The sequence below is a fragment of the Colletes latitarsis genome, chromosome 10 (genome assembly GCF_051014445.1).
Source record: "Colletes latitarsis isolate SP2378_abdomen chromosome 10, iyColLati1, whole genome shotgun sequence".
Classification (NCBI taxonomy): domain Eukaryota; kingdom Metazoa; phylum Arthropoda; class Insecta; order Hymenoptera; family Colletidae; genus Colletes; species Colletes latitarsis.
Genome location: NC_135143.1, coordinates 16489932 through 16516412, shown reverse-complemented (window position 1 = coordinate 16516412; position 26481 = coordinate 16489932). Strand labels below are relative to the sequence as shown.

Genomic DNA, 26481 nt, shown 5'->3' with positions numbered 1-26481 from the left:
CTTATGCTGTCGACATAGGTAGAAATTATCAGTTTGCAATGGATACATAGCTATCTAAGCTTCGAGAGTTACCTGCCATAGCAACTATAGAGTAATCTGCAATAATATGGCAATTTGTTCTTAATGTGGCCGTTATTGTATATTCCATAGTCATAGCAACTACAGTTGTTTACTATTAACACATTGGCGTGTGACCTGCCGGCGGGTCACATCTCTTTCAGACTCCATAAAGTTACAGAACTCATAAATATTATTTTTACTCATATATTACTCTATCAACCAATGGGATTACTCGCATCATTCCTTAATTCTCTCTCAGACGTTGTGGGTAATTACATACTTCGTGAATTGCATGCTTCTCCGCAGATTGTGTGAGTAATACGCCACCAGTCTGTTCCGTATTGCTCCAAATTGTAACTGATTACTCCGAAAAATGATAACGCAAACTTCAGCGCACGTCTGTCCATCAGAGACGAGTAAAAATTATTATCCACGTACTAATTTCGTGTAGCAAATAAAATATACAAAAACAGCTTTTTCCACGTATAGTTCGATGCAATTTTATAAAATGAAATTATATTTCACGTTGCGCTAATAAAAAGCTTGTACGAATGACAGATCGATCGAATAAACATTGCAAACATGTCACTGTATCGTGTTTGTATTTATCGTCCGTTGCTCGAATAAAATTTTCTGTCCACCATAGGCGTCAAAAGATAGGTTGCGAACGATAGTTCGCCTTGCCTCGATTGAAACTATCATTACGGTCATACATAACGAGGCTCGTGAAAAATAATTTTAACCAGTCTTATCTTTTATGTCGGTTAAACTGTTGAAACTTTTATGAAACCGATTCGACAGTGATTTAATAGAATGCTGTCGAAACAAATGAAAGTCGTTAATCGAACACCGCCAGCGTTTATCGGCCACGGCAAGGAACCAACAAACTGTAGGTATATTTCTCCACTTCGCTCTAATGAACTCAAGTCTGTTTGCGTTTCGTACTGCTCCGTCCGCTTAGCGTTAATCGTTCGAACAATCTGTTAAGCCAGTTATGTTCCTAATCAACTGTTTGATAATCGGAGACCGTTCAGTGGACGATTAACACGCTCGTAATTCTCCTCCGCGTTCGTGTTCAAATTTTGGCGCGAAAAACAGAAATTTATATTCATAAACGCCGGTGAAAACATTACACGAACAGACTTTGTGACGAATTAAAATATAGTGCTTCGATACGTTTTTCGGAGCGAAAGGTTAACAAATTTGGAGTAATGAGTGCTCCAAAACGGATTTCGCGAAGGAAGAGGGCTGATTCACGGCACTCGGGACGCGTTTAACAACGTTGCAGACTCTTCTGACCTGCTCGCGGTGGTTCTCCTCGCCCCGTGCCCCCTGTCCCCGAGGACTTTTATCCCCCCCGGGCGAGGAGTACACAAAGTCGCGGAGAGAAACATCACGAACGGACACTTTTCCCTCCGTCTTTCGTCCCCATCCGTCCCCCTTGGGGGCAGCGAGGAGAAAAAGAAAGGCGCGCGAGGAACGAAGAAACGAGGCGAGAAGAGGCGTCGCGCGACCGTGGAACGGACGGAGAGACCCTGAGAGGGGGTGGGTAGCGGTGCAGAGGGGCAGGGGGTCCAGACGTATTAATTAAACGACTCATTTTCATCGCACGACAAAAACGTGAGTTTAACGCCCATCGCCGACTAATGCGTCGCCCCACTGCAGCTTCTACGTTACCTCGTGGAATCGGAGCAGAGAGGTCGGCTCCGACCCCGAGAGTTTCTACCTCGTCGAACCGACCAATCGGAGCGCATTTTGTGCACGCCTAGCGTCGCCGTTCGTATCGTCACGGACCGCCTACATTTGGTCGATTTTTGCCCCCACCGTTCGTCGACAGCACGATCGGTGGGGATGGAAGCCAACTCTGGAACACCCCCACTACCGTCCAAGAGCGCCTCGTTTAGCCTGTAATTTGCTCAAACACCAGCAAGCTCTCGTGCCAGAAACATCCGTCAGAGCCGCGGAGCTCTGCCTGCTGGAGTCTCGAGTGCGCGCAAACGGTCATTGGGATCCAGTTTCTGTTCCGTTTTTGATCAGCCACGTTTGACGGGGACTCCGATGGAGAGGCGCGATCGCGTAATCGCCGTGCGTGACGCGAGACTCGGCTGACTGTGCGCCACCGGTTCGCGGTACGTGTGGGTGACATTTGTCGGATGGTCGGGGATCATCGTGGACTGGGTGATCCCTCGGTGACATTATAGGTGGTTGCGAACGATGAGTACCGGTGATCGTGGTGACGTAAACTGAATCAGTGAGCAAGATAACGTACACGATACGTGGTGAGGTCCTCGGGACATGTTGGTATTTCGGTAAACCGGCAGCGAAGGTCGTCGAGAGAGAGCTGGTTCCGTGGAACAACAGAGTCGACCGCGACAGAATACCCCCAGAACAGGAGTTATCAGTGTGTTCGAGAGTGAGTTCGAGAGTGTTCGCGAGAGATAAACGGCGCGCGGAGGTCAGGGGGACCGGAAGTCTCGGTCGTTGGGAGCAGCCGGCGTCCAGGTGGTCGCAGGGATGCGGCGGACCTGACTCGATCGAGCCGCCCGTAGCCCGTCCGTTCTGCCGTAGTGGGAAATCCGTCAGACGAGTGTACGATAATCGTACGATGATGCCGCTCGCGCCGACGCCAATCGTTCCGGTGCCCTCGAAGCCGAAGATCGGCTTCAGCATCGACTCGATCGTCGGTGGCGGTGGACAGGGTCGCGAGGACCGACTGGACCGGCTGGAACGTGTCGAGATCGAGAGGGACGATGGGAGCCCCATGGACGTGGAAGGGTCCTCGTCGCCCCGCAGTCGTCGGGTCACCGCCAGGTCGCCCGGCGCCCATTCCGAGGGTTCTGACAGACCCGTGTCGCGAAGCTCGTCCGTCGAGTCGTACCCAAACTCGCGAAGGACGCCGTCGCATCCCGGCAGCCTGCACCACCATCACGCCAACCATCATGGTCATCATCATCACCTGTCGGCCGCTACCCACTTGGACTTTGGTCGGACGACCGTGCACAGCCACAGCGGAGGATCCACGCCCAACAACAGTCCCAGTCCGCCGCACAGGATATCCCACGGCGACTCTCCCGTCGGCGGTCATCCCCAGCCGCCGCCCGGGGTCGTCAGACCGAGTCCCAATTATCTCGCACCGCCACCCGGCGCGGCGACCGCCGCCGCAGTCGCCGCCGAACAGCTCAAGTCCCTCTATGGGTTGCCCGGGCACGGTCCCACCGGGCCCCAGACCGGCCAGAACGAATATCACACACAACAGTTGGCACTGGCCGCGAATTTGGCTGCGGCCCAGCACTTTCAAGCGGCGAATCTCGCCGTGGCCCTCCAGGCCCATCATGGTGCGTCGCCCCATGGACCACCGCACGGGCCCTACCCTCACGGCGGCGCACCCGGTGGACCCCATCCACCGCCTCATCCTCATCAGCCGCCCAGAGACAGTTACCCGCTGTACCCCTGGTTGCTATCCAGGCACGGACGGATCTTCCCTCACAGATTTCCCGGAGGTACGTACGCATTTTTATTCTCGCGAGGCCAACAATCTCGGGCCCCGGAGACTTTTCGGACGCCCTGCGGGGAATTGGTCCTACGGGCGATCGTATCTATCGGGATACCTATGTTTCCTGCGAGTTAGAGTCGTTAGGTTCACTCGATGAACACGTTCTTAGGGCCTTGGACCCGAGAGAAAACCGTCTTAACGGTACTCAGAGTCCGGAATCCGGAATCCTTTCTCGGTGATTCGGGTAGATCTATTGTGGTTATCAGCCAAGAGTGCACTAATGATTTGCGTTTGAAGCGAACTATTTGCGTCGAATAGGCATCGACAGCGTATCGCGATGGCTGAAAAACGGTAGTTTGTTCTCGCGCTTTCTCCCAGGCGTGATTTCTTCGGTCGATTCGAAGAAAGTCGCGGGTGGAAAGACACACACACACGCTATCGAAGGATTTTCTAAAAGGGGGGGGGGGAGAAAATTCCTCGAAGCCACGATAAATTCGTTCCCAGTTGGAAGTCGGTAATTGCCCGTTTTAACGAGGAGCTAGAAAAAGGGAGCAGCCGGCCGTTCCAGCGACACGGCGTCGATCAAAACATCAAGTCTAACTGGCTCGTCATTTTCAGCGGGAGTTAATAAAGCCCGCGCCGGGTGCCATAGTTTTCTCGGTCCGCAACGGGGCAACCGGTTTCCTCGGTTCTCGAAAGCTATCGATTCGGTGGGCGATGTAAACAGCGTCGTCGCGAGCAATGCCGTGGGATCACGATTCCGTGGCGGTTAAAACGAAGAACGCGCGCAATAATTATGTCCAGAGTTGGTAAATAAGAGCCGGGGCCTGCTGTAGTAAAGACGTTACGCAAAGATTTCGTAACGACGGTTTTGTAACGTTATGGTCCACGCTATCTCCTTATCACCCACGAGGCTCCTCCGGGCCTCCGGGTAAGCAAAACAACCGGCTCTTCCCTTCGTAGCGACGTAATTGATTCATTCGGCCGCGATAATCGTGCATTCCGTCCAATTATGAATTATTCCGCGATAGGAGCTATCGTAATCCCGAGATAGGGTTTCGTCCAGTCATCCTCTTGGCGCGTCCTCCATGAAGCTAGAAAAGACTCCTGCCTTCGAATCTCAGCTTCCAAATTTATTTAACTTTCTAAGATTCGAAGCCTAGAACTCTTCGTAAAGATTCGATCTTAATTATCTCTCGACGCTGTGCAAAGTTCAACATTTTTAGAGCATATAGTACAGAGAATAAGGGAAAAATACAATAAATTTGTTGCTGCGACATATTTGTCACGAAACAAGTGTGTACTTTTGTTTTACCATTTTCGCAAACTGACAAGTATGAATGAACATAATTGTTCTTCGAGAAAATTTAAGAAATCGACAGTAGAATGCTTCCCTAAGTGTGAAAAAGTTTTCTGTTCGAGGTTTAAAATTGATGCACCAAACCGAAGTAAATATACCTGCAGCCGACGACTCGAGAGATTATTGTTGGGAAAAACTTGTATACCTTTTTCTGTTATTATGCAATTATTTCGTCACGTTTGTTGAACCACGTGCCAAGTGTTCTTTTTAACGCGCTACGAGGCTGAAACTTATTGGATGCGTGGTACGTAATTGTGTAGAATTTTCTGAGAAAATTGTAAAATCGATGGTTGACACCTGTCCATAGCGAAAAGCGTAGTAGTCAGTTCTTGAATGGTCGACTTCTTGCGCTATTAGTGGAAAGACGCTGGAGAAAGTAAGCAGTTACTCGGTTTAGTTTCGACCGGAATATTCTGCAACGTTTAAAATTTTACATTAAAATTCCGTAGTGATTTCTTTGTTCGAATGTAATTACGTAAATTTGGAGCATTTGACAAACATTCGACGACGGTCGCAGTCGTGATAGATATCGCGGGTTTGCTAGATGTTTCGAAATAAATTCTGATGGACGAATCGTTTGGAAGCTACGTTGTTGATCAGTAAAATTATTCGGCTTCTGTGCGTCGCTGTTGCGGTAAGTAGCAATCAAACGAGTGAATAGAAGATAACGAGAGAATACTGATGAGAAATTGGTGTTGGTTCGTCGGTCATCGCCGGCGGAAAAAGTTCGTAATGTACGATAATGACCTTGTTGTTGACGCTGAGCGTCAATAGTTTAATTGGAAACACGTTACATGGTACTTTGTCTATTCGATGTCTATTTATTCGCTACTGGTGTGCGCGTGGTGTGAATCAAACTTAATTGGCAACGATACATAACACGTCGATCGTTTATTTTTAGCAGCGGTATCGCGGAAACGACAATGTTTTATAAATTTCCGATGAACTTTTTTCTTTTTGCCGAGCTTGATGACCGCTCGATGATATACATATAAAATAACGTTGTACGATTCGAAGTACTTGAAATTTTACGGCTTGTCGCTTCGTTCATCTGAGACTGCCAGTTAGTTTTATCTGCGATCGCGGCACGATCATAAATCATTAATCGTAACTTGTAATGGTCCAGGTATTAGCGATGGAATTCTGTTGCAGAGGATGCTCGTTTGTTTATTGACCGTAACTCGCGGTGTTTAGTGCATGCGGAGAATGAAATATTGCGGCGTTTTTAAAAAAAATTCATATTCGTTCCGAGTTCAACTCGCGATATTATAAACAGCACCGATGACTTATAGTCCTAACGCTAACACATTTCCCGCTGCTGTTCGTTTTGGTCTGCTTGTACTTCTGTGCTTACAAATTTTTAAACAAACTGCTGTGCACGGATACTCGTCCTGATCGTTTAGAAAAGAAAAGGCGTAACAATTTTTCAACACAATATCTTCTATTTTAATTTAAGCCTATATATTTGAACTCGTTGGGTGACGAATGAAGCGTTGCTGGAACCAAACGACTGTTATTTTGAAATCGGTGCCTGAAATGGGAAGATACGAGAATTTTATGGAGGAATGTCGACATTTATACGGAAAAAATTTCGAGAGATACAAGGCGTGGCTGCACGATAAATATAAATGTTACAAAATGTAGAATATACGGCACTTAAGTCGTAATGATATTCTCGAATTATGCTTCCTTGGAATTGGAACAATCTTTATGGCTTGTAAACCTATCAGATGTCTTTATTAATTCTATTAATTATGCGGTACCGGTTGATATCTACGGAAATGAATTTACAGTTTATATCTGTTCGATGTTTTCGTGAAACAAATGTATCGTATTAACGATAGTGTAATTCTTACTTATTATAGTATCATAATGTACCATTCAAAACTTTGGAGCGCCATTGTAAATTTGCAAAATTTATTAATTCGATAGATTTAGTTTTCTATAATAGAGTTATAATAGTTTATAGTCTATAATAGTTTTCTGTAATAGAGTTATGAAATCTGTGTTGCACGGTACCGGAAACCGAAATTTCATTTTTTGCGTGTGTTTCCGTTATAATTATTTATTGCTTTATTAGGTACCAACAATAATGTGGTATTAGATGAGTATTTATTGGACCATACAGAACAACTTCACGTCGACTGGAACATGTTGTACAACATCTGTTCGAATATATAATTTTCCAACGTAACAAGCGGAATTCCTTGTTTCATAATAAACTAAATAACATATATTATTTGTGCTTTAGCAAAGAGTATCTACGCATTTATTTTATGCGAATTAATATGTTTCTCAATAAATATTGTACACGAATGAAGATACATCTTCCAGTGTAACTAATAATTTATGCAACTTACGCTATTTATCCCCTCTCAAGTCACATAAAATCTTGAATTTAATTAAAAAAATAACATAGAAAGCCGAAAAAAACCATGGACGAAAAATCCAAAGAAACAATCGTTTGAAACGGACATTTTTGGCTGAGGACCGTGGCTTAGAACCGTTCACGCGACATTTTCTCCTTTTTTGGTTACTTCGGGCTCGAAATCCGTGGTTTCTGCGTTACGTAACCGATAATTTCCATCGTGGATAATTTGCCGCGCCAAATCTCGGCCATGTTATTACCGGTTTACTCGCGCCATTATCGTCGAGTGTCGTCTGCTGATGTGCAATTCACCGGGACCGAAATTTCGACTTAATTATATTTTATTCGCGGCGAATTGCGGCTCTTTCGTTCGTCCAATACTGCATTAACACGGCCCTGTATTAATAATCGTAGTAATACGTCTTTATTCTATCAAACTTGGATGCATTAAGAAATTAAAATTCATCGACGAAGAAAAATTATAATACCCTGAACCCATTAAAACTTCAAACGCAAACACCGACTTGGCGAGTGATTCGAAAAATCAGAAAACTTGCAATTAGAAAACAATTACAGAAATTACAACGACATCTACGTTGATAGATTTGGAACTAATTAAGGATCAGGAATAGCAATCATCACTGACAACGAGACTGTTAAACGACGCCTATCCAATCCATCATTTGTATTCATGGTCGAAGCGTATGCGATCCTTGGATCACTACGCTTCGTACAAACTAATAATCTCCAACAATTTGCCATCTGCATAGATTTGATGACTGCAATAGAAGGCATACATGCAAGAAAGAAACATGAAATAAAAAGTTAATTTTTATCTGGCACCCTGACTATGGAATCCAACGACTCAATCCCTCTCGAAGATCTTCTCAAGTCGATCCACATCACTGAAAAAGAAGAATGGAGCAGGATATGGAACACTTTTACCAACAAATGTTTACCTGCAACATCAACAGGAAAGACTTTGACAAGATTCAGAGTCGGATACTCGAGAATTACTCGCGAATATCTTCCGAAAGAATCGAAACCTCCAGTTTTGCAATTGCTGCAACCACGAGCGAGAAAGAATGAAAGGTAAACCAGCGTTTCGATTATAGAATTAAATATTTTTCGGTTACCCGAGAAATAGAAACGAACGTTTCAATAATAAAATACCTGACAATAAACGTTGTAAATAAATTGGAGCATGTTGGCCTAATTGGTTATCTATTATTCAAATAAAATTTTACTCATCTCTGGTATCGACTTCGGTTTCAAGCTCTTCGGAAATACCTGAAACGGATAATAACATACATTTTTATATTTATGTTAAAATTGAACTCATAAGTTAGGCTCAAAGGGACATTAACTTAACGATAAATAATGTCTGTAATAATACGATGCATATCGATGGTCGAAGATTTTTTTCAGGTATCTTTTGAAAGTACATTACGATCAAGAAATTGTTTAAAGATCATGTAGTTAAATTAAATTTAGTTTTGAATGAAAAAGAAAATTAACATCGTATGAAAAGATGTAATAAATACTTCTTAAAAGAAGAAAAATTTGCGAGCACAAAAATAACAGAATAATAGCGACGCGACTAGGGGTTGCGGGGGTGGTACCAAAATGACAGTTTATAAAATTTCTCCATCGCTTGGAGCCAACAGTCTCGCCTTCTTATTAACCTACACAATCAAGACAGTTTATTGTTTAGTTTTATAGATTGACCAAATGTCACTTTCACGCCTACCACCTCTGCAAAGAGGAGGGACGGGGTGGTTTACAGGGTTGACATCACCAATATCGCATTGCGTGATATTAACCCTAGTCACGCCATTATTAAAAGATACTAGTGAAAATATACACCTGTGGAAAATTCAAGTAAATTATATAGCTAGCTTTTCGCATACCATTAATTGTTATAAATTATTTAATTAAACAATATTTACGTTCTTCGATTAACGAACACTCTATTATCAATTTACAAGACGTTTTCACGCATCTGAAGCGATGGATGTCGAGCAAAAATAGTCTAAAGTAAATTCAGAAATCGATAGTTTGGGATAGTTTCTTAGAAGAGGGTTGCAAGGACCCTTCATATATTTTTTTTAAATGGAAAATATTGATTTAATGACGACTACGATCGGAATATAATACCGAAGAAAAATTTAAGAATTACACGTTGAAGAATCGTACAGACTGTTGTACCCTGTTTTCACAAATTAGAATCGAGGAAGGAATATCTTTAGAAAATATCACACAGTGCGTTGGCCTATCATGTGCGCCATCTTCTCTGCGCCCATATATGCGCGGCCTTGTTCGCTGTCATGATTTTGACGCGTACACGTGTCATTTGTACCGGTGTATTTTGATACAGGCGCAAGATCGAAGGCCCCGCTATAGATCGTCCCACCGTTTCCAGGATCGTTCGTTTCCGCGCGGTCCGCGACACCGCGATACCTAATCGGGCGGCAATCAGGCATCATGAGGCTGGCTCGGGAGTTACTTACGAGGTCAGTTCTGCGCGGCCTGGCAGCGGGAAACGAGAGAAAAGGCGAAACGTCTCGGGACGGAGGAGACAATTACCATAAATTTACCGCGATCGGCGCGTATACGGCGCAGAGTACTCACCACCCGGTAGAGAAACGCGTCGGGAACTAGTTTCACCCCAGAAAAAAGATTCGTCGCCATGTTTGATCGCCGCGGCACGCACACCCTGCTTGATTGTTTCAAGTTTTTGATTAGGATTCCAATTATCACCGGAATTTGTATTATGTTTCTACAATAATCGAACACTCGGTGTGCATCATATTTTCACGGACTCTTGAACAGAATGGTACCATAAATAACAATATTTATTTGATCCAAAATTTACCATAGCCAAGACTTCACTGTTATCGAAAGATTGTTTACTATTCGATCGAAAACGTACGAAATATCGTTTGCAGTTATCGAATAAACAGCTTGCGAGACCTGTGTTTATACTTTTAAAATAAAGGTGAGCAAAATTGCTATTCATTTCGTTAATTGCCGTACGTCGGGGCTGGAGTTTCGCTAATTTCGCGTGAAATTTTCGCGCTGCCAGTCGCTCGGGTAAACCAGACGGCGGACGAAGTCGAACACGACATCGAGCAAAATGCGCGTAATAGACACTTACCTAACAGTTTGTCACATTCACGAGAAGTGTCCCCTTCTTTCGCTGGTAATTGAATGTTTCGCGGCTCTGGCAGTCGCATAACTTCTCGCCAAGTTATCCGAGAAAAAGGGATCGCGCAAGATTTCACGCGTCTAGAGTGGCTCGTGGAAAAGACGTTAATTTTTACTATTTTATAATTTGTTTAACCTTTGAAAGACGCGAGGTTATCAAAATTAGATGTCTATTTACATCTGAGATAATGTTACGTTTTCAAAAATAATTTAGAACCATTGTTCTCCACTGGTTCTTTCCTTTTACGTTAACGAGCAGTTTTACGTATATGGTTGCTTGATTGTGATTTATTATGCTTTTAGGCGAACGATTACTAGATATTAATTTCGATACGCTGCGCGTATATTTATTTATGACTCGGTAAGCTGTTAGAAGTTGGTTAGTGCTAATAATCGATCGTGTTTAATCAATACATCGTGACGCAACAATGTATAAAAAGCCACTTATACTCGAGGTTGATATAACAATTCTTGTTCCCATTATTCTAAATTATCTTCTGAATAAATGTAGGGGAATTCGAAAGTTAACGAGAATTTTGATAATTATTACGTCAACCATCTTAAGAATTTTTAAGAGAACCGTCTTTAAAGTATTCGGTTTCAAAGCTGTATAAAAATTCCCAATTTATAAACTACGTAGACTTCTTGACTCGTTTTCAGAGTTAGAGACTTAAAATTAATTACAATTCGCTCGTTTTTGCGTTCATTTTATTCGACAAGAGTGGGAGGAGTTTTTGGATAGTAGTCGAGACCAGGTGACTTCGATTGACGGTGAGTCACATCGCAGGCAGAAGAAATCGTCGGTTTTGTTCTTCCCGGTCCCGAATTGCTCTTGTATGGTCAATGCTATGAGCTCAGCTTCGCTTATCTAGCGGATCTTGATAGATTATGCTGTTCGAAGAGACATCGAAACATATTTGTTTAAGTCTTCCTCTATTCTGGACTCTTGGCAACGGACGTAGGAGTTTCCGTGTAGGAATTGCCATCGACAACTGGGAGACTTTAATGCTGGGCGCGATTAGCGACGGTCTAATGACACGCAAGAATACGCGATACAATAAAAAAAATTACGATTTCTTGCAAACTATCGGTTAACAACCAAAAATAGTATTTATAGTTCACAAATTTTCGATTCTAAAATCCAAAACTATGGTTTCAACCGTTATAAAAAAGTTGCACTCGAATCTGTTGAATCTAAACGTTGGACTATATCGGTTTAAGTAAGTTCTTTTATCTAAAACGTTTGTAAAAGTGTATTTAGTCAAATTAGTAGAATATCCATACGGTCGAGGGTTAGCTCGATGTTAGTTTAAAGTAAGCACCGCGATTTCGAAATCTCTTTTCCAGTCGCAATTAGCGATATACGATAGTGAATCATGCTTGAAGTAATTGAAGAATATGGCCTATCAGCGAAAGAGCAGTACATAACATGCGTGTCTAAAATAATTAGTCATAATTCTTGGCCGCTCGTTAGCCGGTGAATTTGTGCGCCGTATTCTTGACTTCGATTAATTTTTAGTAAATATTAAATTCCGCGGCGTATCACGAGTTTAGGCAGACCGTATATTTGTCAGGAGCTCGCGTTCACCCGATGGGTTTTATATTAATTGGCACGAAGTGATTCCTCTTAATGATGTCTTCGAACACCAAACGAACGGTTGCAATACTAATTGCCTTTAATACGCGATTGCGCAAATGAAGCGGACGCGATAGTGAATCGCACGCTGGTCTAGCGTCGACACTGTTTACGGAGAATTGATATTACGAAAGGGAATTACCTTTGCAGTTAAGTCACGAGCAATTACCATTAGCCATTCCGAGTAATTACGCTTTTGTTAAGCGAAACTTGTCGGACGCGGAACGGCACGATTCAGAAACGTTCGCGTAGAGTTAAGAGACACCGGTTCGCTTGGAAATGCTAATTCTCGAAGGAAGTTCGTTCGACGCGAAGTTTCTGTGAAAGCTGAACGTAGAAAACTGTCATCGTGTACTTCGACTCTGTTTTCGTTTGAAAATATTCGAAGCAATTCGTCCGTCAAACGCCAAACGTTCATTGAAATAAATATTGAGCGGTGTTTCGCGTTCTTTTTTTGGAATTTTTATTATGTAAAATAATTTTGTTCTCCCCATCTATGGAATCGTATGCACCGTATTTGTAACCAATTGGTGCTTCATGGAGGAGAAAATATAATAGAAAAATTCTTCTATCACCGCATATAGAGAGGGAAAAATGAATTGGAAAAAATTCTTCCATCATAAAAAAACAGTTACGACGCAATATTGAACGCAAATCTGAACTTTATTTGTTTCGAATAAATCGTTTGGTTGGAAATGAGTGTTCGCCGCGAGCATAAATCGACAGTTTAGCGACGTTGGAGTGAAACTCGAGTAGAAAGTGAGCAACGTAGATCGCGCAGGCGTTTGATTGCCATCATCGAATATACTTGTAGCACAATAGTTGAGTTAATCAGCATTATTAAAGTGTCGTTTACCCTTGTGACGTTCTCACCGTGGGGTGTCCACCACCAACAATGACATCTGGTAGCGCCCTGTACTTTTTTTAAACGGCTCCGTCGATTCTACGAGTCCCCGTGTTTGTCTCTATTTTTCCCCCTTTGTAACTTCCATTTTTTTGTCCCCCTACCTTTTTTTTCTTTTTGTTTGACTGGTCGTGCGAAAAAGACTCCGTTCGACGATCTCGTTCGCCGATAGTAACGCGCCATTTTTTTCACTTGTTCCTTTGTGCGCCCGACTGACGTCTTCATTCAGCGAATCGTCACACTCGATCGGTGGTTCGAATCGCCGCTGTCGCGATCAATAGATCTTACGATGTTTTCAAATCGAGCACACGAATACGACGATCTTTTTAAACACTTTTTTCTGTTATCATATCTTCGAAAGGTCTTTAATAGATTATTAAAACGATAGAGAACTCCTTTCGAAGTTTCGTGGCTTTGTTCGGTTCCGATCATCATTTTTTTTTCTAGCGTTATTTGATTTATGATAATATTAGGTAATTGGAATGGTAAAAACCAGGAACATGTAATATATTATTAGGTATTATTAGATAAAAGACTGTCTAGTTTCTCGATTTCGATGTTGCATCTTCCGTACAAAAAGATGGCGGAAAAATGATAATTGAAATGATCTAGAGAAAGTAACGAAACGCTAGAAAATTCATTTTCATAATCCAGGATTGTTTCATTAGACATTATTTAATAGTACTCGAGTGGAATAAAAATTGTTTTCTTTCCATTTCGAGATTATTAGCTTTACGATGGATATTAAACATTGTTGGGCAAATACGTCGATGCCCACGCCTTCTATAGAGTATAAATTTTCATGTTTAATTGGCTACACGCGTGGCAGCGAGGACATCTGCTTTTGGCTACCAGCATCCCCTATCGTGCATTGAATTTAAATTGCCGTTATATCGCGCTAATAAATGTATTGGCTATTACCGGAAGATCAGATCGAAGCTTCGTCATAAATAACCTTCAGTCGGCTACTTAACGATCAACTATATCTTAAGCGTGTTCCGTGCTCTGTTAAACCTTAATTAGTCGACCAAGCAAGCTCGATTATCTACTCTTAAAGTAACTCGAAGAATTTTTTTAAATCGATATTTACGAAAAATTTCTAACGCGACTCGTCGATTTATTTCTATGATTGGAAGATTAAAATTAAATAGAATTTCATTAAATCGACGAATGAAAAATTAAATTAAGGACAAGTTCGCACGCGTTGGTCGATCGTTGTTCGGTTAATTGCTCGTGGCGCGGTAATTAGAAGCGATCATTACCAGCGACTTGTATGCAAATCGCGGTCGATTTTCAATTCCGCGTGCGTTGAGAAATCGTCGTCGGTATCCGGGCATCGGTGAACGACGGACGATTCGAGCTGGCCGTGTAATTAAATACTAATCGCTCGTTACCGTGGTTCGTCGTTATTGTGCGTGTGCACGAAGACAACCGGTTTCGGCGGTCGATCGCTGGTAATCGTTAATCCACGGGGAAAAGTAACCTCGATGGAGCAATTACTGAAATTCGCCCGAGTCGCAATTTTGCGAGCCTCTAGTCGCCATCGTTTCAATTAATAAATCTTCGCGTTCGTGCGTCGATTAATCGTCGAACGCGACCCGGTCGATTCGGATGCTAATTTGTTGTTTCGTTGCTTATTGAAAGGATAAAGGTTTCTGCCTATCGCTGGAAGGCTTAATTATTTTTCCGCGTGCACCTTCGCGTGCAAAATAAACTTTCTATGCAGCCAATATCGACGATGTTTTTACACTACTTTAACAAGTAATTTACTTCCTAGTGTTGTGTTTGGTCCTTACTTTTTGCACCTCTGTGTATCATAAGCTTGTTTCTTACGTAACTTCTGGTCTACTCTCCTTTATTGTTTTCGATCGAGCATCATTCTTTAGGTTTTTGCGTGCTCTTGTTTTCTCTTCTCCATTCTGGAACAAATATTTTCTTCGTTATCGTTCTCTATCTTGTATTTTCATATTTATTGAAATTAATCATAATATTCAATTTTGCTCGTTTCCGAGAACAAGTAGCAAATTGAAATGTAGCGAGTCGATGGTAATTTAAACTTGGTCCGTTCAAATGGTAATTCTGCCATTGTTTCGCGGTGTATTACATCTCTTAAAGGTTTCTACAGGTCGCTGGAGAGCTTCACAACTTGAGAATGATATTTTAAGTCAGCGTGGGCCTCATACTGTAGTACTCGAAAGCTGAGATTGCCAAGAAGAGCAACATTAAATGTTATTTATTAGTGGAGAGTGAACTCGAATATGTCAATTTCTTACGTCGCTTTCACGGTGCATCCGACAAATGCAAATGCACTTTCCTTCAAACGCATACCATCTTTCACTAATAAAAATATCAAAAAATTAACACTTCATGATAGATACTTAAATATTTTTGCTAAGTGTTTTAACCTCTTGCATCAAAACTAAAATAAATAGTATACGTAATTACTCGAAATTCGTGAACGCGTTCTGTAAAACCAAGAAGACATAAATCTCAACGAGCATCGTGTTACGTAACTCGATGGAATAATTAACGTACATGACTGAATGATTTTTAGATACTCGAGCAGACCCAGTTGAAGCTTTTTAGGAACGCGGAGCAACGTCACCGAAAAAATGAACTCGCCTAGACGTGTTTAGCACGTCTTCGAGCGCGCGTTTCTAACCGCAAATGATTAATCTGTGATCCGAAGTTGGCGGATTCAGATGGTAATTCCGCGGCATTGTCTTCCGGTTGTCTGGCCGCGTGTTACGCGCCTCGAAAGTTTCAATAGGCCGCTTGGTCGACTCGCTGGAAACGCGTTAGCGATAACTTAACCGACACGCCGCTGGTTTTTTGTGTCCCTTGTCATGTATTTGGTCGGCAGCGGTCGATTGTTGTCGCGTATTTGCATAATTACGAAGGCGGTCGTTAATATACGACGGCTGATTTGCATACTTAATTCCGTAATTGGCGCTTCTTAATTGTTTAGTCGACTGCGTAATTCACTCTAGTCGACGTTCGATATTTCGTCGTCGGTTGGATACCAACGACGACCAAAAAATCGTTATCTTCGCCATTCTGCGCGCCAATTCCGATCGACGCCTTCCAAATCCCATACTTTGTACAAACTGTACGATAGAAACTTTTGTTAAACTTTTATTATTAGTAGAATGTATCAGATACTGATAAAAAGTGAAACTTTTCTATGTCCAAAGATGCTCTCAACATTGGTTCAAATTACAGCCTAAAATGTTCGATAATTTGGTGAATTTATTGTTTCACAATATTTCAAATTAAAGTACCGTTCTGTACAATTTTAGAAATATTAAGATTCTTCTATTGTAAATAATATTGCATCGCGTTGTAAGCTCAAAGTGCCGATTACCGGTGACCACCTCCTGAGGTGTTCCTGTCTAGAATTTCACTTTTTCCCCAGGTATATTTATTTTAGAAGTACGTTCAGTATTTTTCTCCCATTCAGAAATATTAAAAACTGTGCGACATTGTTGCTTTTAATTTTAAATCGTATACTTTTCAGTATTCGTTGCGAACTTATTTGTGTATGGGATTGTTTAATTTAAATTCCGAGGATTCGAGAGTGCATCAATAATTTAGATAGAAATATTGAAAAATAATGGTGGTTAAAGAAAAATTTGCATCGCGTCGCGCCGTTCACGGGCGCGTTTCGAACAATTAAAAATGCATTAGCCACGGGGTCGACGGCACCGGGACGACGGCGCGCCGTTGCGATGGTTTTCACGTCGACGCGGAGAAACGCCAACGAGAAGGAGAGGAGAGGGGAATCGGCGGGGATATAATTTGATACGTTCGCGATTTGGTCTTATTTTTGAGTAATTTCGAGTCGCTCTGGGCGGCGAGCGAGCACAGCCTTCGCGTAATTACAGGCCGTCTAGCTCGCAGCTCCCTTCGCCTTTTCTCCTGGTTCGTCCTGCACCTCGGGCTCGTCCTTCCTCTCCTGGCAGTCAGGACGAGACCGGGACGGCCGTGGTCGACGTCTAGGAAGCGCCTAGTGATCCGTTAACGATGCGATTTTTGTGAGAAAACATGTGATAGTGATAGATAAAGAATAAAGAGGTTAAATGGAGGGTTAAGGGAAAAATAAAATTGTAGCTAAAGCGTCTGTCGCGACAAGTACCAAAGGAAATTATTAAGGGGCGAACTGACAGGGCTGCACGAAGGAGAGACGAAGAGTTTAAATCGTTCGTAACGCAAAGCTTCCAGGACTGCGAAAGTACAGGTTTGAAAACTAGGGGACGATACTAAGGTTCTTATCTTGAAATATTTAATGACACAAATTTGTAATTTACAGAATAAAATGACGTTCGAGACACAACCATTTGCTTAAGAGGGAAAATAAATTTTTCCTACCCTGAAATAGCTTTTAATTTTAATATTGTACCATAATTGTTCCTCTCTTTTTGATCTTCAATATGACCTTTCTTTAAAGAGATACCGATCTCACATAGCACACTTGGGCATCCTATCGATGAAAATTTATATTTTATTTTGAAATTATGGTAGACTGCAATTTATTATCAATTCTTTTTTCTAGATATTCAAAGCAATGAACTAATTGCAAATGAGCTTATTACCTCGAAACGAAAATGGACGTACAAAACAAAGAATAGATGAAATTTTTTATTTGCATAAAAATTATATTTTCGTTCAGGGATAATAAACTCAATGCATTTGGAATTTTTGTAGTGGATATAATTTGTGAAATTGTTACGAATAAAAGATAAAGAATAGATACAAAAATTTAGATCGTAGAACGAAATAAGGGAGATTAGTGAAACTTGGCGTGTTCTGGCGGATAGTTCGCGGAATCTGCATAGGTGGAAGAAAGTGAATGAAACGAAACCGATCCAGGAAACACGATCGGTAGGCTAATCAAAGTCTCCTGTTCCCGTTCACGTCTCAATGATCGCCGTTCGCATCGCTATGCAAAGACTCGCGTAAATACTTGAAATGTTAACTGGGTCTTTAGGCTCGCGCACGATACGCGTATCTTGGAGCAGAAGGTCGCCGGCGACCCGCTTTAATGGCCACATCACGTATGCACGCGTAAGCTTCGAGCAAGATGCGTTTCCACGTGCTAGCATTCTTACATACGACTTGGCTACGCAGCGTAAGTTACATCCTTGATGGATCGGGCTGCCTTGGCCGCCTGTAAACAATGCTTCGACCACGATTAGACGACGATTCTCGCTTGTCACAGCGTCAAGGATCGATCGTGTCGTTCCTCCACTTCGTTTCCGCTCTTCGTTTAAATTGCCCGATGATTAACGCCTCCAAACGTCAGAGCGAAACCGTGCAATTTGCCACGAGACCAAAACTCGTATTACACAAACCTCCAAACTAGGCGACTTAAAATTCACCTTCGAATATAGTTTCTACCAAAAAACTCGTCAAATTTCCTCTATACTCGCAACCGATACGACAAAATGAACGATAATCGATGTCTACCGTATCTCCAGCGTGATTTAATTCCGTTTGACGTTAGATGGAACTCGACGATAATTCCCGGTCGAGCGCCTTAAAGTTCCCATACGCGAGTAATCGGTTATGACAAACTTGTCTCGCCCCTCCGAAAGATTATCATATTTAATCAATTATCGCTAAAGACGCTCGCGAGAGTCTCTCGTCGCGCTAAACGCGTTTATTCCAAGCTCGCGTAAAATACGATTCGATAATCTATTAATAATTGCTGTCGTTACGCGATAAAATCTGCCGGGATCATTAGCGTGGTTGTTGCGCGAATAGTAGCGGCTTCTTTTTATGCCGACATTAAAAACAACGCCTTCGCACAACAATCACGGAGATTCAATAATTAATAAAGCAAGTACTTCAGTCTCCGCCGAATTGATTCGGTTGAACGTCTACTTCATCGCGCGTGCATAATGCATTATTGGGAAACGTACGTGTTCGCGATTACAGGTCGATGTTACCCGGAGCGGTTCGTCGCGAACTTTCCAGCTTCGTTGTTATTAGTTATAAGAAAATTGCCCCGACGACCATTTCGATAAAATGTTAACATTCCCCGTGCACGGCAGCCGGTGATTTTACGCCATTTTTTAGACTGACATGCACTTTTAAAGCAGAAAGCACTTTCGCGGGATAACAAACCTCTTTAAGTACTTTTATTTTACCAACTTTTACCCCGTATGAAGTAGTTACTCCAGATTCGAGGCGAACGAAATTTTATTGTAGTCTACACGCAGCGATTTATTTATTTATAAATCGAGTTTCACTCGTATTGTTTGACAAAAGTATCTTCCGTTAATGATTCAAATTAAAAAAGATTCCACTTGGCAAAGATTTTATTCTTCAAGAGTAGCACTTACTACAGATTAGAAAAGATTCTTCTTGATAAAGATTTTATTCAACAGGAGCACCTTCTATTATGAATTAAAATTCTACGATAAATAATAGTCCTTTAAGTAAAACTGTGTACCACTTCCACAGAAGCAATTTGGAAAGATTCTGCATTAAATATTGGTCTTTTAAAATGTCTACCATTCCCTCAAAAGCAATTAGAAAAAATTCTACATGATAAAGATATTATTTGACAAGAGTACCCTCTATTATTAATTAAAATTCTACGTTAAATATTGATCGTTTAGAACTGTCCGCCATTCCTATAGAGGCAATTAGAAACCATTCTATCCGATAAAGATTTTATTCAACGAGTGCGCTAACCATTACCGATTAAAATTCCAGGCAAACAGGAGGAAAGCTCTGCCCCGAAAAAGTTTAAATCGTGTTCCACGATTTTATTCGACGAGAGTAGCACCTATTATCGATTAGAATTCTACGCGGGCGCGATAGGAACACGGGAAAGGACGCAGGAAAATTTCAGATTCGATTCGGATCGCAGCGTTGCTCAGGAGCCGCGCGCGCGGCAGGATCGAGCGATTTATCGTGGCGAGCTTTCCGGGCAAAGTATCCCGGCCGACTTCCGGCAGACGCAGGTATCGGCCGATCGACACGACTCTTTCGAGGTAGAATACTCAATTACCCGAGCGTACTTCTAGGTAACCACCGGATCGTGCGCCTCGTTTTTTCCTCGTTTATGCATACCCGGCCTACTCGCGAGCGAATCAGGCTTGCGTGTCGTTATTCACCCTCGTGACGACGCGCGGACAGGATCGACGATGACGCCGTTTAAAAATTAATTAGACCTTAATGAATTATCCGTGAGCATCGCGTTATCGTTTACCATCTACGGCTGGGAAAAATTGCACGATGGAATTTGATGAACGCGCTGGAAGATCGATGTCCACCTGTTCTCGGTCGTCGTTTGTGCTTTCGACTCTTCGGACGTTTTTCCCCCCCTGGTCGAACAGTCGAAATTAATTTGAGAAAAGTGGTCGAGACAGGGCCGGAGGTCGTTAATTTACGCTTTGGTTGCCCTGGTCGTTTCGAGAGGCAGCTTTTTGGAAGGTTTCGAGACACGAAATGGGCGCGAATCTTCGTCTATTAGCGCGCCAGGTAGCTTGTAATTAATTTTTAAATGAAATAACCGACGTTATACTAGAGCGATTATTGCTGGCTCGATCCGTGAGTAATTTCAAAAAGATTTTTAAAAATTCTTTGGATCGTTCGTCTCAGAGATTAAGCTCTGGTCCAAAATGGACGTCGAATTACGCACCGTTTAGTGACGGGATCGCGTTTGTTCCAGGTCCCGACATCCCTGGGTTCCTCCTGCAGCCATTTAGGAAACCGAAGAGAATAAGGACAGCTTTCAGCCCCAGCCAATTGCTGAAACTCGAGCACGCGTTTGAGAAAAATCACTACGTGGTGGGCGCTGAGAGGAAGCAGCTGGCGCAGGCGCTCTCGTTGACGGAAACACAGGTACGTTTCACCCTTTGTAATCAAATCGCGACCAGAGAAATTCATGAGTCTCGCGTCGAGTCGAATTTCGACCCAGAACTTGACGAATCTCGATCAATCTTCTGATTGATCGTAATGACAGGTGGTCTTTGTGAATTTCGATCAGATCAAAAAATAAGACGACAAATTTTAAATTAAGTAGTTTATGGTTTCGACCACGTGGCTCTCTTTTCGAAAAGTAATTATACCATAAAGTAAACTGGAAAATTAAAAATTATACAATATACATAATTTATAGGATTGTAATCGTCCGAAAGTGGAAGATAAAGAAACATTGTAGGTTGATGTTACTAACTAGCAATTTCCTTCCCCCTAAGATCCATATCGTCAGTGTGTTCGCCATCGAGTTTCGGCGCCGTCAACGTAATTCACAACGTTCCTTTCGATCGAATTCGTAAGTTATGTTCCCCTCCATCCTTCTTGTGCGATTGCAATTCCATAAATTACGCGCGTTGCACGATTTTTAACTTTCGAATCGTGCCTTAATTGTATATTTACCTCTAATTGGTGTCTCGAAAAATTTTATATGAAGAAATTTATAACACTGATTCTTACACGACCATGAATTTTTATTTTATGCAAATGAAAACGTATCGTAATGTTTAGTTAGCTTCCCGCAAAAGAATTAATTTGGATGTACAAAAACGAACGAGAGATCGCAGAATCTTACCGTATAGTATTTTAAATAATATTACTGCTTCTTCTTTAGTTCTCTCTTCCTCTCTTCGTAACTGCGAAATCGTTTCGTACCATGGAAGGTGAATAAAGTAATTTAGAGGTTGATCGTGTCGTTGATTCAGCGGTACTTTCGTTAAACTATTCCACAAAAGTTGCATCTGTAAAGTGAGAAACATCCGGCCGCAGGCTCGATTACGTCGCGTCTAATTGCCCGACAATTAAAACGGTAATTACACTCAATGACGAGGGTGCGAAGAATCTCAGCCGGCGTCAAATTGCATCGTTTAAAAGTACGAACAGTCAATTTGTATTCACGAATATAGACGAAACCTTTCTGTTATTCGAGTTCCAACGATCCTCTCGATGGTAAATCGCTCGACGTACGAAACAAATAATAATCGAACAAAGTTTTTACAAGGTCTGGCGTATACAATAATTACGATAAGTATTGTCCCATCGTCAAAGTGTACGAAGTCGTACGTTAATGTGCTGGAAAATAACTCCTTTTCTAAATACGGGTGACATTCATTTCCGTTGCACGGTTACTTTCAATTCCATATTTTACAATATATTTTCCTGTTTACGCATCACGAGCGTATAATATGGTATCGAATCGTCTGGTTAGGCAGTGAAAGCGTGTATAATAAGATATTGAAATGCCGCCATCGATATGAACGGGATGTACTATGCGACTTCTCTTCTCCAAGTGAGGTTTCTTTCCGTTTCTTTAAATAAGAAAAACGATCGGATTTCTCTTTCCGCGCGGCAATTGTTACGCCCTGGAGCTGGAGGGGGTTGCAGTGTATCCGGTGAGTTTAAAATACAGTCTGGATCCCATCGGCAGTTTCCGTTGTCCCTCGTCCGGGGAACAGTAGCCTTCGTTCGTCGTTTAATGGCGCGTTCGCGGAGTCGAAGGGCCGAATAACGAGGGGATTGATATGCTAATACTTAGGATCTCGAGGGATGGCGAGGCGGGTTTCGGCGGTGCGCGATACCCCAGCACGTATACACACGCGATGTGCGTGCTGGACGCTCCAGATGCATTACGTGCATATATCACACGCGTCGCGTTACGTATTCCATGGGCGTAACGCGCACCAAAAAAGGGAGAAAGAGAGAAACAGAGGGGGAGACACGAGGAGGGTGGTATTGTGAATTAAGTCGGGAGAATGGAGGAGCCAACCTCGACGCCATCTTGGTGCCGCGATGGAAACAGGCTCTCGTCGTGTCCTCTTCTTCGTTCGTCGCTTCCTTTTCGGTCCATCGTGCCCCTGGCTCCTTCGACACGAAATTTTGACAGTAATTATCGTTTTGAAATGTCACGGATTAATCGGAGACGCGATTATCTTGGACGCCAGAGACAATCGTGTCTTTTCCCAATAAGAACCTTCGAAGAGTAAATATTTCGGTGGTAGCGTTTGCCAAGCAAAAGAAAGGCTCTCCCTCGAAGATTAGAAAACATCATTAGGCTGTTAAAGTTGTGTTCCCAGCGTAATTACCATCGAGCAACTCGAGTGAAACCACCACTTACATCCCCCACATGAATAAATGACCCTCTAAATACGGCGCGGACGGTTGCGTGTTGCACGTTTTATAAGGCGGCCCTTAACTCGTACGTTAATTAAACTTATTATGCACGCTTGCAATTTATACGAGATAAGCAGAGTAAACATTTAAATCAGTTTATTCGCCCGCATTCTACAACGCCCGTGATTACCGATGTCGCATGATTTCTGGGCGCGAGAATTACCCCCGATTCCAATTAAACTCCGTCGCGACGTGTTGCGTTTTTGACGCTTCAATTCGACCACGGTTTTTTCCGTGGATTTAATTGATAATTTAATTGCCGACGGATGTAATATCTTACGAACGTAACCGAGTCGAGTTACGCGGAGCCAAACGCTCTGGAACTGTCGTGGAAGCAATTACACAGGTCGAACCGCGAGCAACTTGTCCATCCTAATTACCATGAGTGTGCTTATTAAATTTTGTAGCGAAATAAATAATAGATATTTCTTCTTCAGAGGAGAATTTCATATTTCTTTATTTTGATATAAATTAATATTTCTTTATTTAAATAAACAGGAAAGAGAGTGTTAGTAGATGTAGGTGTAGAAACAAGCAGTTTTGTCGTTGTAATCTAATTTTATCGCGTCAGGTGTTCGACGTTTTCTCATTGTAGTTCGTCCACGCTCAAGAATGTTAGGTTTTTCCATTATTTCTTGGCAAGAGAAACCGACATAGCAGTCACTACCAAAGAGGACACTCGAGGCGACTGCCCTGTAACATTTTTTTTCGTCATTTCTGAACTATTCGATTCTAGATCAATGTTTCCTCGCGTTCTGCTCAATTTTAATACAAAAATTCCCAATGAAATTTGCTAAGGAAATTTTCGTGACACTCGGTAGTCCTGTAGAACTCAGTCACTTATTAATCAGACTCAGTATTAATATCAATTCATAAAAGTACAAACGACTGCTAATTAATTCTTCATCAGTAGAAGAACGAGGTTAACTTGAATATATCTTTCAAGTCCCAGGAGTATTAATTTCAAACTTACCTGTCTTGAAATCTCCCTTCTTCTCCGAGTATTCGAAACGATTGCAATGGATTTGATGGAAGGAACGTGGACATCTGCAAATAAAGCGCTAATTGTCAGAGGGATGAACGACCGTTCGCCGCGAAACACGATTTCCCATCGAAGGGCCGGGAAAAAGGAAATAAACGATCAGAAGTGAAGCTAGCGCAGACCACCTGAAAGACTCATCGAAAGCCAATTCGTCACAGACAAAGCTGCAGCACCGGTCGTCGATGGCTCGGCCATAAAACACTTCCACGGCTACGGCCTAACGATCCTCTTAATCAAACGCTTCCGCGTCGCGGAATCGCGCGAGCGTATCCGGACGGGTTACGCGAGCGTGCTCGAGGAATTAGCGTCGCGACGCTTGGACCTCGTTAATAAGACGATTTTGGGGCCTCGAATTTCCTCGAAAACGAAATTTACTTTCCAAGAGTCAGGCTAACTCGTATACTACTCTCGAACAGTATCAGTAAAATTTATATTAACAAGTTTACATGCCCCCTATAAAAATTTGATCTCTACAAAATATAAAATTAACAAATTTTCTAAAATACGAATTTAAATAAAATTAAATAGATTTGAGAAATTGCTTGTAATTAAATGCTGGGCGAAGGTGGATTTTTTATCCCCCTTAAGAAGGACTAGCTGGGGGGTGGAAAAGCCAGAGAGGAGAAAGACATCGAAAAGAAAAAAGTATTCTCAAAAGGAATCCATATTTGTATCATCGCATATACCGATTTAAATAAAATTAAATAGATTCGAGAAATTGCTAGTAATTAAACGGTGGATGAAGGTAGATCTTTTTACCTCCTTTTCACCTCCTGAGAGTAATTAGTTGGGGGTGGAAAAACCATGGAGAAAAAAGATGTCGAAAAGGACGCGGCGCGATCGTGATTCGGCGGCTCGACTTACGCGTAATATATTCTCCGGGTAATTGCTGGGCTAATCGCACGTAATCAGGCCCCTAATGAGGGCCACCGGGTCGCGTGTAACGCACGCTCCGCTTTATGAATCTTAACAAGCGCGAGAACAAGACGCTTCGTGGTTGTGCGCGTTTGTTCGGCCGCGCTCGTCCGTTTGTCGTGGGGAACGGGGAAAGGCACGATGCAACCGCTAATTACGAGGCCTCCGCGAACGTTGATTGGCTTCTGGAGAGACGACGGGCCTCGTGATTGATATCGTTTAATCGTCGATCCTCCGCTCCCGGATGAGTTCCCTATGAACAGGTGCGTTTTGTCTTACGCAAACGATTCCATTGTTCCTTTTCCTTCCTATTCCTCTGCTTCGATGTTTCGATCAGGTAATTTAATTATCGGTGCAAGCAACATGCGCTAATTGGGCTCGTTCGACTCTCGACGCTCTATTTCTTTCGTCAAACTTTGATACACAAATGTCTAAGTGAATAGTAAACATAAGCACACACCGAGGAATCAGAAATATTTCTAGTATCTTTTTATTTTTCTATGACACTTCGTTACAAAAACACGTATTTCAAAAATCTGTTTACCCGCGCAAGAAAATTTTCTGCCCGGTTTCCGATAGATTTCTGCGTATTCTGCCTGGCAGTGGTGAGCGATAATCGATCAGGAACCGATTTCTACGTCGAAAGAACGGGAAGAAGGTGTATAATTGTGTCGTTCGGTTTTTACGGGCTAGGCGAGCCTGGTTCCGGCTCGTCCAATTATCCTCGGTTAGTTGTTCCGTTTTTTACGCGCGTTGGAAAAATTAAAAGTGAAGTATCTCTTCCCCTTTTTGTTATCGGCCGCGGTACAATTGCACTGGGTAAGAAAGAGACTATTTGTTCGGTCGGGCGAGAGTCACGTGTGCGGAAAAGGTTCGTCCGAGGGACCCAGATGCAAATGCGGTTTTATTGCATCGCTCATCGGCGTTTTTTTATTGCGCGCTTTCGCGTCGCAATTAGCGGACAGCGTGCGTCTCGCGTTGCGTAATTACAGGAGCGTCTTGTAACGAGAACGAAAGATGAAAATCGAACGATAACGACGAACAGCTGGACAATGGGATCGACTACGCGACGATTATCGACGATTCGCATCAAAAACACGGTCAAAAAGAATTATCTGGATTCTAAAAACGCGATCACTGACAGATCAAAACCGTATAATATTCCGAGACACTGCAATTTCGATTTGAGGCCACTGTAAATTACGTAATCTTAAATTTATTTCGATATTTATTTTGCAGATTTTATTTATTTATTTCCCGTGAGATTTCAACTCGAGAATCAATTTTTCTAGTTCCATAGTAGTGAATCCTGTCACCCATATGTATCAGAAAAACCAT

General features: G+C 42.4%; 1 protein-coding gene across 1 annotated transcript in view; it reads left to right on the top strand.

The window, feature by feature from the left end:
- The first annotated feature begins 1997 nt into the window (after positions 1-1997).
- The window catches only part of LOC143346715 (uncharacterized), a 46721-nt gene continuing 22237 nt past the window's right edge, over positions 1998-26481 (top strand). Inside the window, exons 1-2 of the mRNA XM_076775104.1 lie at positions 1998-3560; positions 20710-20882. Coding sequence (XP_076631219.1) covers positions 2666-3560; positions 20710-20882 — 1068 coding nt within the window. The 5' untranslated portion in view covers positions 1998-2665. The remainder of the gene's footprint in view (positions 3561-20709; positions 20883-26481) is intronic.